The sequence below is a fragment of the Chelmon rostratus genome, chromosome 11 (assembly GCF_017976325.1).
Source record: "Chelmon rostratus isolate fCheRos1 chromosome 11, fCheRos1.pri, whole genome shotgun sequence".
NCBI classification, from domain to species: Eukaryota; Metazoa; Chordata; class Actinopteri; order Chaetodontiformes; family Chaetodontidae; genus Chelmon; species Chelmon rostratus.
In genome coordinates, this window is record NC_055668.1 from 20198900 (window position 1) to 20215286 (window position 16387).

General features: G+C 40.8%; 1 protein-coding gene across 6 annotated transcripts in view; it reads left to right on the forward strand.

Moving 5' to 3' along the window:
* LOC121613664 (girdin-like) overlaps positions 1 to 16387 on the forward strand; it is a 65980-nt gene that overhangs the window by 15515 nt on the left and 34078 nt on the right. For all 6 annotated transcript variants that reach the window (XM_041947214.1, XM_041947209.1, XM_041947213.1 and 3 more), the window contains exon 4: positions 10150 to 10219. In XM_041947214.1, the coding sequence (XP_041803148.1) occupies positions 10150 to 10219 (70 nt within the window). The remainder of the gene's footprint in view (positions 1 to 10149; positions 10220 to 16387) is intronic.

The window sequence follows — 16387 nt, forward strand, 5'->3', positions numbered from 1 at the left end:
GTGCGTGTGTGTGTGTGTGTGAGTGAGAGAGAGAGAGATTGTTCTGATAGAGTAGACTGTGTAGGAGGAGGTCAATGTCTAGACAGGCTTTGGACTTTGATTTCAGAATCTGGCGAACAGATCAAGCCTGAACAGCTGTAAGTGTGTGTGTGCTTGTCCTTAAGGATGCATGTTGCATAGATGCAGACCTGATGATTGCAATATTTCCTAACTGTTAGTGAGAGTAAATGTTCATGCTAGCAATTATCGCATTTCTGTTTCCGGAGTGGGATATTAACTTTTCCAGCTGTTTGGTCTTTTCTGTACAGAGTCCACTGTCTCTGGCAGTCAGTCCAAATATATGCTGGGCCTCTTTTTAATTTAGTGGCCTTGGTTTGGCATTCTTAAGCGGGATGTAATATGGAGCCTCAGCCAGCTGAACTAAATTCTTTGTTCTTTTACTGTCTTTTCTCAAAGCTTGCTCAGTGAATCCCTTTATCCTGGTTTATCAAAATCGGGCTCTGAGAGCATCTGGTGCCATTCAATGTCAAAACTACTCATTGAAACTGATGGGAGGGATGATGCCTTTTTTTCCAGTGATTGAAAATTGGTAATTTGGTTATTAGAAAAATCTGTAAGCTCCAGTGGATGTAAATAAATGTTGTTTGAATGCAGGCTGTTGTGCATTGCTGTTAAAGCCACATTTTTCTCTGCTTCCATCCTTAAAAGGCTTTTGGAAATAAGAGCACTTCTGTCCTCTCTTTGCCACTGCTTTGGTTTGGGGTGTGGCGTGAAGGCCAGGAGCTCTGTTTTGACTGTTTAGAGGGTAACAGAGGCCACCATTCATGCCGAGCAGGCCTGGTCCCAAAGCTTTGCAAGGTTGGGCAGGACTTTGAGTATAGGTAATGTGGAATAGGTTATCAGGCCTTCTTTAGGTGTCTGTTGTAAGATAAATTAAGACCAGCCTGACAGTATTTTGATGGTCCGGGTCACACTGAAAGGAAGTTTTCAGTCGTTACAGAAAAACATTTTTGTGAGCATTTCAGCACAGAGTTTAAACCTCTTGTTCCCTTTGCTCTTTACGTAATGAATATTCAGTACTCGGATTTCAAACCCAGGCTTCAAAAGTTTGTAAGTTCACACCATTACAATCTACACCCTCGCTGCTGGCATTAAACCTTAATAAGGGTTAAACCTTTGAGATGACGTGGCTGTCTCACTCCCTTGCCTTTTCTGCCATGCTGAGAAAACACGCTTGTTTAATTACTGACATTAACAAGCTTTTTTCTTCTAAAATACTATGAATTATCATGTGTTATTCTAACGTTTCTTCAAATGCCCGTCCCATTTAAGCATTTAAGATGGAGAATCCAGGAATTCAGCTTACTCAAGTGTTGCCTAGTTTGTGGCGTCAGAGGATGGCTTTTCCTCTTGTTGACCTAAGGCCTCACAAAGATGCTCTGTTACTGGGTCAGAGTGGAGTTGCACAGACACATGCATACATGCACACATAATCTGCTACAACATACTGTAGCTGTGGATGGCTGTTTTTGTCTGGAGAAAATGATTTTCCATCCTTGTTTTTACAGCTTTTGCCTCAAGCAAGTGTTTTTTTTTTGTTACTCTCAACTAAAAGGCTATACTCTATACTGTTCTAAAATATATGTAAATAATTTTTCTATATCTTCATTAATAAGTCTGGAATTCCTTATTGACTCCTTGTCCTGCTGCTCCTTTCAGCGTCAGTCATGAACAAATCAGTTTATTAGGGCATGTGCTTGGAGCTGCAGGCTAAATGTGTGTTGTCATGCAGACTCACATGCTACACACTCATCCTGTTGATCATGTAGCAGCTAGCTAATCAGCTAGGTTTTTCAACAATCGCATAGGCAGAAGTCTGATGTCTATTAATGGAGTTGAGTCAGGATATATAATTCTATTCAAATGTGAATTCGAGTGATCTTTCTTGCTCAAGCTAGAAAATAAACTTCGAGCTTTTAAGCAGTATTTCTTTGCTGCTTTGTTCCTACACCAAGGCCTGTGCTTGAAGTAGCTTTGAATATTAAGTTTGGCAACAAAGTAAGAAAAAAATGCAGATTTGCGCTGAAAAAAAATGACTACTTCAATTATGAGTAATGTTCCAAATCACATACCTGACGAAATTCATAAGGACTATCATTTATCCATTGCTTGTTGCGTTACAAGTGCTCAGTACAGTTTGATTCAACCTGATGAAAAACAGTAACACATCCTATTCAAGGGAAATTGGTATGTTTAAATCAAAGCTAAATAGATTTCATACTTTTTATTTTTTTTCTGATCACAAACAACAGCGTGGAATTATGCCAGTAACTGTTCTTTTCACTGACTTTTTAGTTAGCTGCTTGCTATAAACAAGCCCTTACTCACTCTGAGACATATTTGTACACAGTCATCCCCTCTGTTTTCGAGCTTTCAAGGCCTTCATGTTGAGAAGTATTCCCGTTTACACCCAGAACCACTCACCAATCGCATCATATAATCACAGCCTTGAGTGGGAACTGAACATTGGCTTACCAAAATAACACAGCGTGCCCATACAGTATGTATGCATACATTTCTGCAAGCACTTGTGTTTGTGCATGTGCCTAGTGAGATGGAGTACATGTGAAGGGGAATTTGTGGCAGTTATGATTTAGGGTAGGTTCCCGTATGCTAAAAGGGAGCTATTTTTAGGAACTAGCAGAGTTACTGTATTAAGGGGAAGCTAGAAGCTGGGTTCTTGTTTTCCATCACTGAACTAGAGCATGTGGGTTGTGTCAGGAGTCACTGCACTGTGGTTTAAAAAAAATCAAATCATGCCTGTGGATAATTTATAACAAATCTTGATAGCAGTTTAAAAAAAGAAATAAAGTAGTAGTAGTTGTCTCAGCAGGCCCAGTGATTAAAACAACCACTTTTTACTGTACATTCCAGGTTGTAGCAAGTAAACACATTTACTCAAAAAACAACTTGTAGCCATTCTGCAAGTTTGGTACTATGAATTAAACTGAATTGAAATCAGTAGATAGTCAAAACAATCAGCAGGAACAATCAAACCTTATTTGAATGACACCTTAATGAGAGTAGTAATTGCTTTGCCTAAAATTGCATAGGACGACATATGTGTGATTGTGTGAACTTTTCCAGCCAGTGTGAAGCAGAGGCCTGGGGTGATGGGTGGAGGGGTCAGTCTTCCCAAACCCACCTGCCTCCACCTTTGAGACGAGCAGCAGGATCAGCCCGTCCACTCGTTCAGCCTCAGGGCTCTATTGTAAAAAGCACTCTAGCTGATAGATAACAGCGGAGAACAAAAGATACGGGGTACTAATGGCTTGTTCTCTCCTCCTCCTCATGTAAGAGCTGATCTGTCCATCTGGTTGCCACTAGACCATGACTTGCTGTTTTTCTTCAGTGACTCCTGAACCAAGAGCTGCTGTTAAGGTGTTTCTTTTTTTTTGGTTGGGTCAAATTTGATTAACTAGTAGTTCAACAGGCATATTGGCTTTTTTGGCTTCTTTTTTTAATGAAATTTGCAAATAACCAGGGATAATATGAGAATTAGTGAACAGCTTGCACAGAGTCATTCTTAATTCTCCATAATTCGTCCTTTTTAAAGTTCAAGTGCTTATGTCATTCTGCAGGGCTTCATTGACAGTTATTTAAAAAAAAAAGCAAAAAGATCAGTGACCAAATCTGTTTGGCCTGTTAGTATTCCACAAGGTAATCAAACAACAATAACTCTCAGCTGAGGAGATTTAACATTGGAATCAGGCTTTTTCATCTTCTGTACACAAATGATTAGATACTAGATTTAAATATGTTCAAAGTGGTCTAAGTTTAGAAACATCATGAGTTACCCATGTTGATCAAACCCTAATTTGGCTGCTCGTGGCCAGCTTGTGTCCATAGACAACCCCTGTTGAGATCATTGTTGTTTTCCTATTAAAACTAGATCCTGAACCTAAATAAGGGCGAATGCTTTAGAACAGGCATGTCAAACTCATTCCATAAAGGGCCGTGTGGCTGCAGGTTTTTGTTCCAACCAAGGAGGAGCACACCAGGCCAACCAATCTACATCAAGGGTTCACTTAGTTATCAGCTGAAGACTGAGACCAACTGATTAATTGATTCCAGCCTGGTGTGCTCCTCCTTGGTTGGAACAAAAACCTGCAGCCACACGGCCCTTTATGGAATGAGTTTGACATGCCTGCTTTAGAAGAAAGAGAGTCGTTAGTCGTCCATCCAATAATCTGCTCGAGAGATGTTGCTTTCCTCCTTGAACTGCAGTGCTCAAACCTCTTTTATGTTCTTATGGGTCCATTACAGTGTTGAACAGCAGGAAAAGCTTTCTTTGCATTGGCTCAGTTCAAGGGGGATGTATTGAGATCTGGTGTTAAGTGGTTTGTGTGTTAGTAAGTCTGTGTGTGGGTGCACTGTGAGAGAAAGAGGAGGCATGCTCCTTCCTATTGTTGGTGGTAATAACCTTTTCAAGTTCATAATCTTTGCAATTTTTCAGCAGGGGAGAAGTCTGCAGTGCCGTGTGTGTGTGTGTGTGTGTGTGTGTGTGTGTGTGTGTGTGTGTGTGTGTGTGTGTGTGTGTGTGTGTGTGTGTGTGTGTGTGTGTGTGTGTGTGTGTGTGTGTGTGTGTGTGTGTGTGTGTGTGTGTGTGTGTGTGTGTGTGTGGCATAGGGAGAATAAACCCATCTTGTCGTTTCTATGGTAACGCTCCATGTCTGCAGAATGGGTGTGATTCAGGCTCTCAGGGTTCAGGCAGCATTTATACGCACATGTGTGCATGCGCAGACACAGACACACAGACACAGAGAAGCAGCACAATTAGTCCCCTGTTAAAGCTGTGCCGGTAGCGGAACTTGTGCTTGGGTGGATGGATGGGGAGGAGTTGCAGGAAGGTGTATGTGTGTGTAACAGACAGGGCTCCTGTCATAGAGAAACACAGCAGATTTCTAACCTCATAACCTGACACTAACACAAACTTGCACACATACAAGCATACCCACTGTAAAAGCACATACGCTGTTTATCTTAGCATGGCCCTCGCCATGTATTACTTGTACAGTTTTGTGCGTGCACTTGCATGTATGTGTGCACATGCACATTTGGGAATGAGGGCATCGTCTACCAGGCTACTGGCAGATCAGCAGAATAGGATCTCAGTAGATGTCCATTCAGCCCACATTTAGCTAGACAATAGATCAGGATGCAGAGCTCAGAATCATTAGGTTTATATGTCTACAACCATAGTTTTCTCTTAAAAGTATTCTATAGTATATTTTTTGCTTAGGTTTGAGTAGAGGATGCCAGAGATTAACATTCTAGAAGAAATGTCTCAACAGCACAGGGAGGGTGAAACAGATCTGTTTATTAAAGGGTATCCATTCTTAACAGACCTGCTGAGCTAACTTGAAGATTTTATTGCTCTGCTCAGGAATACTTAAAAATACATGCCCAATACTTCATCTCTGTGCACATCGGTGCACACAGACAAAATATATTGGATGAGTAAATTCCATTGTGTTTGACCAGCTCCCCTTTAACCGGCGCCTCATTCTATCAGTCTGTCTAAATGTCTCTGTGGGATGGAAGATGAGCCAGTGTTGAGGAGCTGTGAATCCTGCTGGAATCAATAACACAGCAATGTAGTGTCAGGATACGGGGATTGGGGGGGTTGTTGAGAAGAGGAGGAGGCAGCTCAATCATGCGTGCCTGGAGTGAGAAGTGATGGAATCAAAGCTGCATCTCTCTGTCTTCCCTCTCCCTCTCTATTTGTCTTTTTTCTCTGTCCACCCCTCCAATTTTTTCCATCATCACTCACTCCCTCTCTCTGTGAATATTGTCTCTTTTGAAAATTCAAATGACTATTTCTGTTCCCCATGTGTGCATTGGATGTGATTAGTGCATATTGGAGAGTGACACAGTGACTGAGCCAAAGATGCTTCTGCTGTCGCAGCTAAAGTGAGGCAGAGAAAGCTTTACATTTTAAAGCTGTGTGAGCATGTGTGTGCACGTGCATGCCTGTCAGTGTTTGTAGCACATCGCCATGACATGATCAGGGTAGTGGCTGGTCTCTCTCCTGCAGTTTCCATCATGTTTTATGGATGAGAGCTAAGCCTTCGCCTGCTATTCCAAGAGCCATATTAGTCTACTCTAGTTTATTAGCCTGCAGCAAATCCCCAAAGCATGTTATCACCCACATCTCTCAAAAATACAGTAATTTATATACATACACTATTAAACTAGCAGCATACTTAAGGTGCTGTATTAGCGGTGCATCCATTAGTTCATCCATTCATTCATTTATTTCATCAACATAATGCAAATAAAGTCGGTTGTACTTGCCAGGAAAGACATAGTCCTACTTAAAAGACCAGTTCAATGGACCTTTGAGAAAAGAAGGAAAGGGAGGAAAAGTGGTGTTGAATAGGCATAGTGTTGTATTGTGCTAAACTCATGACTGCTCAATCCAGATCATTCCTTTGTATGTGCTTTAACTTAAAAGAGGGGAAATCAGTTAATCATTGGGGTGGAACAGGAGTGCCAAAAGTACAGCATCTGTCTGTCTGTGTAAAAGTGATACGTACACAGGATCTGAGCCTTTGCCATAATTGTGCCTTGTACTTCTGTTCAGTAAAAGATAGATGCTTGAATCCCTAGAAGTCTGAACCGTAGGGATAAACTGAGTTGTCATTAAATTGTGGTCGGGTGGTATGAAAAAAGAGAATGACAGTAAAAAGCGCAGTCTGAAATGTTGTGCTTGCACAGCAAACACATGCTGCCATTGAAGGGGACAGGTGTGAGCGTGTGTTGATGGGCAGCAGTGGTCAGAAGTGGGACAGATGGTCACGGAGAAGGAGAAAAGTGTGCGTGCGTTTTCTGTGTTGTTACCAAACTAAAGACCCAATTGGAGTTCTGTCTGCTGTGACTCAGCTAAAATCACAATTAGCAGTTTGCACAAGCCTGCAAAATGTGCGCTCTTCTGCTCGTGTTTTGTCCTTTAAGAAGAAAAAGACAAGTTTGTCAAGAATTTTTGTCTTGCAATATTATGAAAAGAAATTTCAAAAGAAGACACAACTTGTCATAAAACTTTAGATATCAGGGTGACTCTAGGCTCGAAAGTCTTCTTTGATGATGTAGATTTTTGTTTCTTTGGCCTTTTCAAGTCTTGCCTGATTCTGCCCAAAGCGGCTGTCATGAGTTCTGCATGGTGGATTGTCTGTCAGGCGCACCAAATGCCTCTCTGTGAGACACCAGCTGTGGCTGCCTGAGCTACGCTGATTATTCTGTCTGACGCTTGTTGAGTCAATCTGTCTCTTCAGACAGTATGGCTGTTGGTCATTTCTGACTGGAGCCGCCTGATATTAGTCATCATTGGTATCAGGGTCACCATATAATGTTATTATACTTGTTCAATTATTGTCAGTGTTGCTTTTCGCTTTAACATATTTGCTGATGTCTATGCATTTATAAAACATTTGGTTGATATTACATTGCTTTGCTGGTAGAGCAGATTTTTGTGATTAAAGGCTGAGACTAGTGTAGTCCACTTTGAATACAAGATCTTAATTGCATATCTGAAAAGGTAATAGTCTGATTTATTTTCAGATGACTGAAGTTTGACTGGCTATTTTGTTGAGGATATAATCCTAACACACCACAACCTCTCTCCTTGCATGCTCACCAGTGTAAACAGGGAGAAAGACAGACAGGGCGGTTGGGGTCAGTGCTCTTATCACGACCGACCAAAAAAACCATAGCAATCACGCTCCTAACCTAATGACTGTGACAGACCATCAGCGTGACCCAAACTTTGACCTTCACCTTAAGTAATATAAGCTCCTCATGTGTTTTGGAGGTTAAAACATGGGTCTGTTCCTCGTGATTTTGGTCTCCTCTTGAATACATTTATTCATTAGCACCTACAAAACTACATTTGTTTTTATGTAAAAATAAATATGTTCATCTTGGCCCCATACTGAGTAACAGGCAACATCACCTGTTTGTGCAAATGAGCATGTACCTTGCCACACACATTATATGAATTCCCACCCCATTAGTAAACTGCAAAACTGGACCCACCATCATCAACACAGGATAAAATAAGACATAATAATAAAAATTATATAAATACACTTTACAGCACAGTATGATATATAGTATATGGTTGCAGCTCCTTGTTTGTCTGTCAGACTCTGTCCTACTATCTGCTTGACACCATATGTGAGTGATGCACTGGAAATCTGCCACCCCATTCTCCACATCTTCCTTTGTAAACCAATGTTTTTTTGGTCTCTGCATCAAATCAAACAGTGAACAAAAGGTTTATATGACCACAGGTGTCAGTCGCCTCTGCTGCAAGCTCTGATAAGGAGGATATAGCAGAAGTTGTGTTTGCAACTGTACTGAATAAATTTCCTTTGACATGGAGAAACAATGGCACATGGAGGTTCTTCAAACAACAAGCATATTGTGTACAACAGGGCATATGGGAGAAAAGAGGAGCTGAGTTGTGATGTTGAAGAAAACCTCAGGAGGAATAATGCAATGCTAACGCTTAAACAAAAACATTTTCAGATGTTTGCATTGATGTATATGCATGGTTATAGTAAGATTGACCATATTGTACTGATCAGGTTCAGGGCTTATCACACTACTTTTGGAGACAGAGGCTCATTCATTCAAGGTTAGGTGCCAAATCTCAGACAAAGAGAATTGCTCTGCATCTTTTTGCAGATCAGTGAGACAGATAATATGTTGCTTGTAGATAGAGCTATGACACATAAAGAATATCCTGACTTGGCATTAGCAATGGCTATGTTAGGTATACAGCTTCGAAGTCATCAGTTCCAGGTCAACTTAGTTGCTTGATTATTTGATTATTATTTATTATTTGGAGAACGCTTCAAAGTAACACAGATGTGGCTTTATTTTTATTCAGTCATAACCACCACATGTCAGATTTCCTGCTCTCCCCTTTACCTCCTCGATGAGGTAATGCAATATGTATAGGACAGATGGTTATGGAGGGAGGTGGGGGGCTTTACCAAAACTCCTTACTTATATAAGCCTCTTTGCCATTACATCAGCAGTAACCTGCATAGAATATTCAAACCGTCGGGTCAGATGAGTCCATACTACTCTCAGCCACCTTGTAGACATGAAATATTTAAGTTAGCTGACCATCACGTTCTTTCTGCTTAAAGAAACTGGCCTTCCTTTTCAACACATCTGTGTTTTGAACTTGGTTTATACTGCCCTATGGGTTGGGACTATGAAAATATTTTGGCAGGCTGTTCATCATTCATAGCCTCCATGTGCAATTTATGATGCATCACTGTAGCAAATGACTCCTGTTTTTTAATGGATACACTACATGTTAGTTAGGGCAAAGATTAGGCAATATAATTATATAAAAACATGAGCGTAATTAAATTGTTGTTGCGAGGAGCTTGTTTTTGCGCTATTGCACTCTGCCCATCCTTTGCCCACTGTGTGTCAGTATGTATATGTGTACGTACATGTACACAGCGGTGCATGTTTCTACATGAGTGCTGTAAATTGCAGCTCATGGTTTCATTTTGGTTTTCATGATTGACATGTGAATGGAGGGGCCCCTGTGGCAAAACCCACACCAGCAATTTAACCAACATAGATACCACTGTCACTTGAATAATCTCCCAAACACACACACACACACACACACACACACACACACACACACACACCTCCCCTGGCTTTTTACTGTTTTTGATTGGGGATGATATTAATGTCTAATCCCTGCAGCCTTTCACACTGTCAAAAACCTTGAGCATCGTTGTTATCGTGTTATATTCTTACTGTACTGCTGAAAGCTGTCTCAAATGGGGATGTGCAACGAAAACCTCTGCTCTCTTAGCTTAAGTAGCTTAAGTACACATGTGGAAGGCAACAATATTTTCATTGTGGGCTCTTATTTTGACCAGCACTAATTGTATTGCATTTACTTCGACAGTAAAATGTGGTGGCAACATCCAACACTAATAAGGAATGAAGTTATTTGGGCTTAGTTGTGGTTGTGCAAAGTGTACCTCTTCATTTTCATATCCATAATTCTTTTTTAAATGCTAAATATGTTTTCATTTCTTTGTGTAACAGGAAACTCTCCAGCAGCTGGTGATGATGCCTTTGCCAAACGTGCTGATACTGGGCCGGAACCCTCTCTCTGGTAGGTGTCAATGTATTAAACAATACAACCACAACATTATACAGACTAATATTTGACGAGTGCTTTGCAGCTTTTAATTTGAGTGCTCTTGGCCCTTAAACCTAAGAGAAATACACAATGATTCATACCTGCACTTAGACATTCCTGTGGTTGAGTCAATGGGATTGCAGTCACAATCGTGCATACAGTTCACAAGGAGGACACATGCAATCTTGCAGTCCTTTTGTCGCCTAATTAGAATGCAACAATAGACCTGTTTTAATTACCAGTTGCTTTGTTTGAAGTGACTTTCTCTCTGCCTGTAGATTTCATTTTCCAGCCACTTCTTTTCTTTGCTTCTCCATGTGCTCAATAATAAGCTTTCTATCTGACCATTATTCATTAACCTACACTATGAAGCATTGGACATGAATTAAAGGGGACTTAATAGAAGAGAGTGAAAAATGCTGATTTTGTTGTTGAGTTGATGGGAAACAAACAGATGAAGAATATTAACATTTTTGGTCATGATGCAGTTAGACTTGGTTTTCACCAATAGACCAGACCGCTGGTTTATCTAACCCTCTATGGCGCATACTAGAAAACGTACTAGAAAAGATTAATTAATCATTTTCTAACTTTTTCAAATGAATTTCTAAGAGTGAGCAGCATAATTATACTTCTGCCATCAGACAAATTGATTGGTCACACTATCCTGTGATGTCGAGCCTGGTTATAAAACACTGACATCATTTAATAGCGGCACTCTGTCTTTACAAGAACAATTAAAAGTAAATCACAACAAAAAAATGTCTCAACGAAGAAGACAGAGAAAAGAAGACAGGCCAAATCTGCAGACACCTACCACCTGAAGTGTTAAACTATGCTGTACTATTTTTTTAGTGAAGCTTTGACCTCCTGCACCCAGCCATGCTATTTGATATGTTTGAACAGCCTTCAAACAACTGTAGTGCAGTGTCAAGTGTTTCATGAAAACATTTTTGAGCGGCTTGACCTCTGTAGCCCTCGAGTGCTACTTGATATTTCAATGTGACCTTGATGAAGCCACAGAGGAGAGCCATCATTTAAGTTCATGGTGTGCTGGCTATGAAAATAGAAGGAGGACTATATGATGAAAAAATACTTGCCTTCCAGCCCTCGCCCAGGCACGAAAGTCCCCACTGTAAAACTTTTTGCTAAAACTGCTAGAAGGTCATTGGATTGGTTGTTTTTAATTTTAGAGCACAAATATTCATAGCCTTTGTGTACATCTCTGCAAATATAATCATCCACTCTTCAAAGAGATTTGTTTCCAGGCTCAACTGGCAGAGCTTGTTGAAGGATATCTCTAGCTTTTTAAGCAGATGAAATGGTTTCTAATCCCTGTCCTCCCTCAGCTGCCTTTGTCACACTGTCACCATAGCCATTGCCGTTATTTGGGGGTTTTCATCACTTTTCACTGGTCACGGCTACCTCTTTAATTTTCACAGGCATGAAGGGTAAATAAGCGAACAATAAGGCTGCAGTGAGCACACGCACATTTGTGTGTGCCATTCTGTTTTCTGTTCCATGCCAGCATAACTTGGTTGTTGAGATTAAAACAAAACAGCTACCTCTGGCCTGCTTAATTAACAGTGAAAGCAGATTTTCATAATTTAAGACCAAAGCCAAGTGATCTACTTGCTTCATTAGTTTTTACTGCATTGCAGCATAAAACTATTTTTTAAAGGGTTATTCTATATACCTGTGAAGTACTAGTGATTATGACCATCTGCAGCATTCGTTTTAACACATTGTGTAGTGAAGCTAAGAGGGCTCTCTCATGAACATAACTCCCAAAATAATGTCTACTGTTTGAGTACTGGCAGCTAATTTCTGAAGATGTACTGTATGTACAGCACCTTGAACATCCTCCAGATCTACAACCTTACACAATGACCTTACACATCGCTAAAGTGAATATTAAGTGAATACTAAAGTCGACCCAGAACAGACAAGAGTGGAGGGCAGCTCCGAGCTAGTGGACCAGAGCAGACAGAAAGCATTAGACTGCATTCCTCTGGGTTTCTTTTGCCCTTTACCCTCTAGCTTGTCAGATAATCATTCAGTCAGTCAGACCAGCGGTGACTGTGGAGTCTGGCTCTGTGGCTCAGCGGCTGCCAGCTGAAAGTCATTGGCCATGTGGCTTTTATTATGCTCTCATTAGGGGGCAGGGGACGACTCTGCATGTGTGTGAGTGCATGCACATGTGTGCGTTTAGTTGGTGGATGGGGGAGGGGTTTCTTCACAACATTGGGAATACACTGTAGTACCCCCACACCCCCCACCCCACACACTCTGATTTACCTCATTCAGACTTGTATATGCGTGCGCACAGTGAGATACACAGACACACACTCCCTTGTGTATGCAAGTAGTGTTTAATGAGTATGCTTGCATGCACATGTTGGCACACACACACACACACACACACACACACACACAGTGTCCTTTGTTTAGTCTGTCTTTAAAGCCACTGAATTTTCTGCAGGGATCTGGTCCGATCTTCTGAAAACTTGGGTCTCTCCCCTCAATATGTTTGACTATCAGTGTCGCTCTCATAACTGTAAACTGTAAATGCCTGATGTATTTGCTGGTTTCCAGCTGCATTACTTAAGCATCTTGCAGGCACTTATGTTATCATTAATGCAAAAATTCAAAAATTCAGTCTGTAACAGTGATTGACTACAAAAACATAATATCCTCTCTCCACTACTCCCACTGAAGGAGAACACTGCACAGTTGACAGATTATCATATACAATACAAATATTTTACAAATATATCAGTAAAACTTTGAGTGAATATGGCCAAACATATGGACCACATGAATCAAATCATTGTTTTAGGTAAAAGCCCTCCTCAGTGAGCAGAAATCATTTTAACAGTAACAACAACTGGAGCGGCAACTGTCGACAGCTGACAGAAAGCATAAAATGAGGGGCTTGACTGTGCGTTTGTCTGTGTGTGTGTGTCTGTAAGCTATTTTTGCAGGAAAAGTTAAACAGGGATCTGTGTGTGTAGGCGGATGTTTGGTGTGTTTATACAGTCTCTTTTCACAGTGTTTTGGTGTCTCTGTAAAAAAGAATAGAGTAGACAGAATTGCTTGTGTGTGTACGACAGAAAGGAATTAAGTGCTAGATTTTCTTTGAAAGTTATGAGATTGAAACAATGAACATATAAACAGGAGAAAATTCCAATTTGATCAATATGTTTTTTAAAATGTAATCTTTTTTTGCCTTTATGATCATCTTTTGCTAGTTCAGTGCTCCATGTGGAAAGGCAGACTGAGTTGCGTGCCTTGTTACTCATGACACTGACCTTAGCTTCAGGCTGTCTGTCTCTCATGTCACTTGACACTGTATCTCGCCTTATAAAGCACAAATGCCCTAAAATAATCTGAAAATAAGATAGCCAACTCTGTCCTCTGCTCCAGTGAGATGGGTTGAATGCACTTTGGCATGCCGTCAAAGCAATATCAGATTGCTTGTACCAGTTTTACCACTGACAGTGCAAGTCATGCTGAATGACTATTCAACATGGCAGTGGTGATTGTAGCAATGATTGCACATGCATACAAGCATTTTTTCTCCTTCTTATTTACTCATATCCTCACACACATTAACAATGGTATTGCAGGAAGAAGGGTTAGTCACTGTCCGTGTGACCCCTTGTTTCCTGCTTAGAGGATGAAGAACGGAGGGAGGGAAATAGGTGAAAAAGGAAGCCTAGATGAGTGAATGCAAACACTCGGGAGGCACACATGATTTTTAACAATGTTGAAGGAAGGAAGGAAGGGTGGGAGGATGTGTTTTTCATGGAACAAATAGATGGATGAACTGAGTGTATGTAAGACAGGAGGAAGAGAGATGGAGAAATGAGGCTAGCATAGAGACGAGTAACGCCTCCTTGAAGCTTCCTTGCTGCTGGAGGGAGATTTTTCTATTTTCAACCTTGTCTCTTTGCCTTCCTCCTGCTCTCTCTCTCTCGGTTTCCCTATTTCTATATCCCTTGTGTTTGTGTTGCTTGTGCTCTGTGGTGCTTTCCCTCTTTTGTCTTGTTTCCTTTCATCTCTCTCTCTTACCATTTCTCCCTCTTGTTCTTCCTCTCTAGCTGTATAAATTATTTATCCTATGAGGTCCCTTATCTTTCCTGCGTTGCTCCAGTAGATTTGCTGAGCTAAATCCCTCCCCTGACTAGGATAGTTTCCTATGGCTCTAATACCAGTACCGTTAAGCCCCGCAGCTGTGAGAATTAAGGTTTATCTAGCGTCATTCTTCTGGGCCCAAATTCACTCATATTCTCTTAATATGCTTAAAATTAAAAAATGCAGGTTCTAATTAGAAATTGCAACTTTTTGTAACTAAGCATAAAGTAGTGACATCAGGTTGATGGCACACCATCATAGCAGATGACTGTCCACAACCATGACTGTGGTTGACAAAATATTTTTGGAGAAATAATTGCTTTGTATTAAAAAAAAAAAAAAAAAAAAAGGACCTTCAGGAAGATTTTGCAGATTCTGGAGTGGTAGTGCACTGTTCCACTGTACAGCGACACCTGCACAAACACAACCTTCATGGAAGAGTAATCAGAAGAAAATCTTTTCAGCGTGCTCACCAAAACATTTAGCATCAAAGGACCGTCTCAACAAGCCGGATGCATTTTGGAAAAAAAATCCTGTGGACTGATGATTTTGAAATAGAACTTTTTGGCTGCAATGAGCAAAGGCATGTTTGGAGAGAAAGAGTGCAGCATTTTGTGAAAGGAACACCTTTCCAATCACAGGAGTGGAGTATTTAGGTAATGGCCATTGCAAACACAATTACGGTACAGATGGATTTCTATATCATGATAGAAACAAACATTAAGCAGTCTTAAAGGGTAAATGAACAGTGAAATCACATACTGAGGAAAATGGCTTTTGTAAAGCTTCAGTTTTCCACCAGCTGCAAGGCAGAATAACCTGCTGTGATATCACTGATTGGGCAATGGCCAACAGCGCAAATGTTGATCAAAGGTTCAGTCTATAGAGAGCAGCACAGGAGCAGGTTTTTATACCTTACCAGTGTTGGTTTGTCCTTTTAAAGTAAATCTATTACTGATTAATAATTGAGGCTGACGATCAAGTATTAATTGTGAGGAGTATCATATTGGTCTCCCACTTAAAAGATGGTTTAACCTGCCACATCATGACCACATGGAGGTCTCTTTTGCTTAATAACATATTGACTAGTGTGTCTCTATTGATTTAGGAGGAATGAGAGAAGGAAGGTTGATTTGGTTGTGTGGAGAATTCTGTACAATTGATGGATAGATCCTGTCAAGGGGCACGCGCTGTTTTGGCAGACTGAGCTTTCCCAAAGGAACTGCTTGGGCGTCTGTTTGTCGCTCTCTAGATTGGAGCTTTACAGTAACAACTGGACTCCTTTCTCTCCAGCCGAGTGTTTTTTTGGGAGGAGGGTTTTTTTTTCGGAATTTAATTTGAGAGAAGTGGTTTCATTCATCTAATTTTATTTTATTTTAAATAATTTAGAAACTCCCACAAAGGGTAAAGTCATAGATCATAATTGTCTTTCTGTGTGCCTGCTATTTAGCTGTTCCTGCTGTGATGAGTGGCCCATTAAACTGAGGGGCAAACAGACCACCCTACACAGAAAACATGCTGTCACTAATCTGGATTTATTATTATTAGAGCCGGACAGTGTTAGCACTCACTACCCCCTGGGCCACATGATGAGCTGGCTTATCACACACACACACACACACACACACACACACACACACACACACACACACGACACACACCCTTATCCAAATAGGGAAAATGCAGTCCTAGTACAGACAGACACAGTTGCTTGCAACTTGCATATCCCATGCCACTTAGTCAGTGTGAGACACACATACACCACCTGGTTTACTGTTCCCATATCCCACAGATGAGCTCAGGCCTGTTGAGCATGCTAGCAGCTGTTTGCGGGTTTCACCAGTTTCTGACAATAAGTCCTGACATGTGGAAGAGCACTGGAAGTTCATCCTGCCAGCTCACTACACTGTGGAAAACATTGTGGCACTGTAATGAGAGGAAGGGGTTTTATTAGGGGAGGAAATTATAACAACCTAAGAATTTAGCTAATTGGAAGTAAAGTAA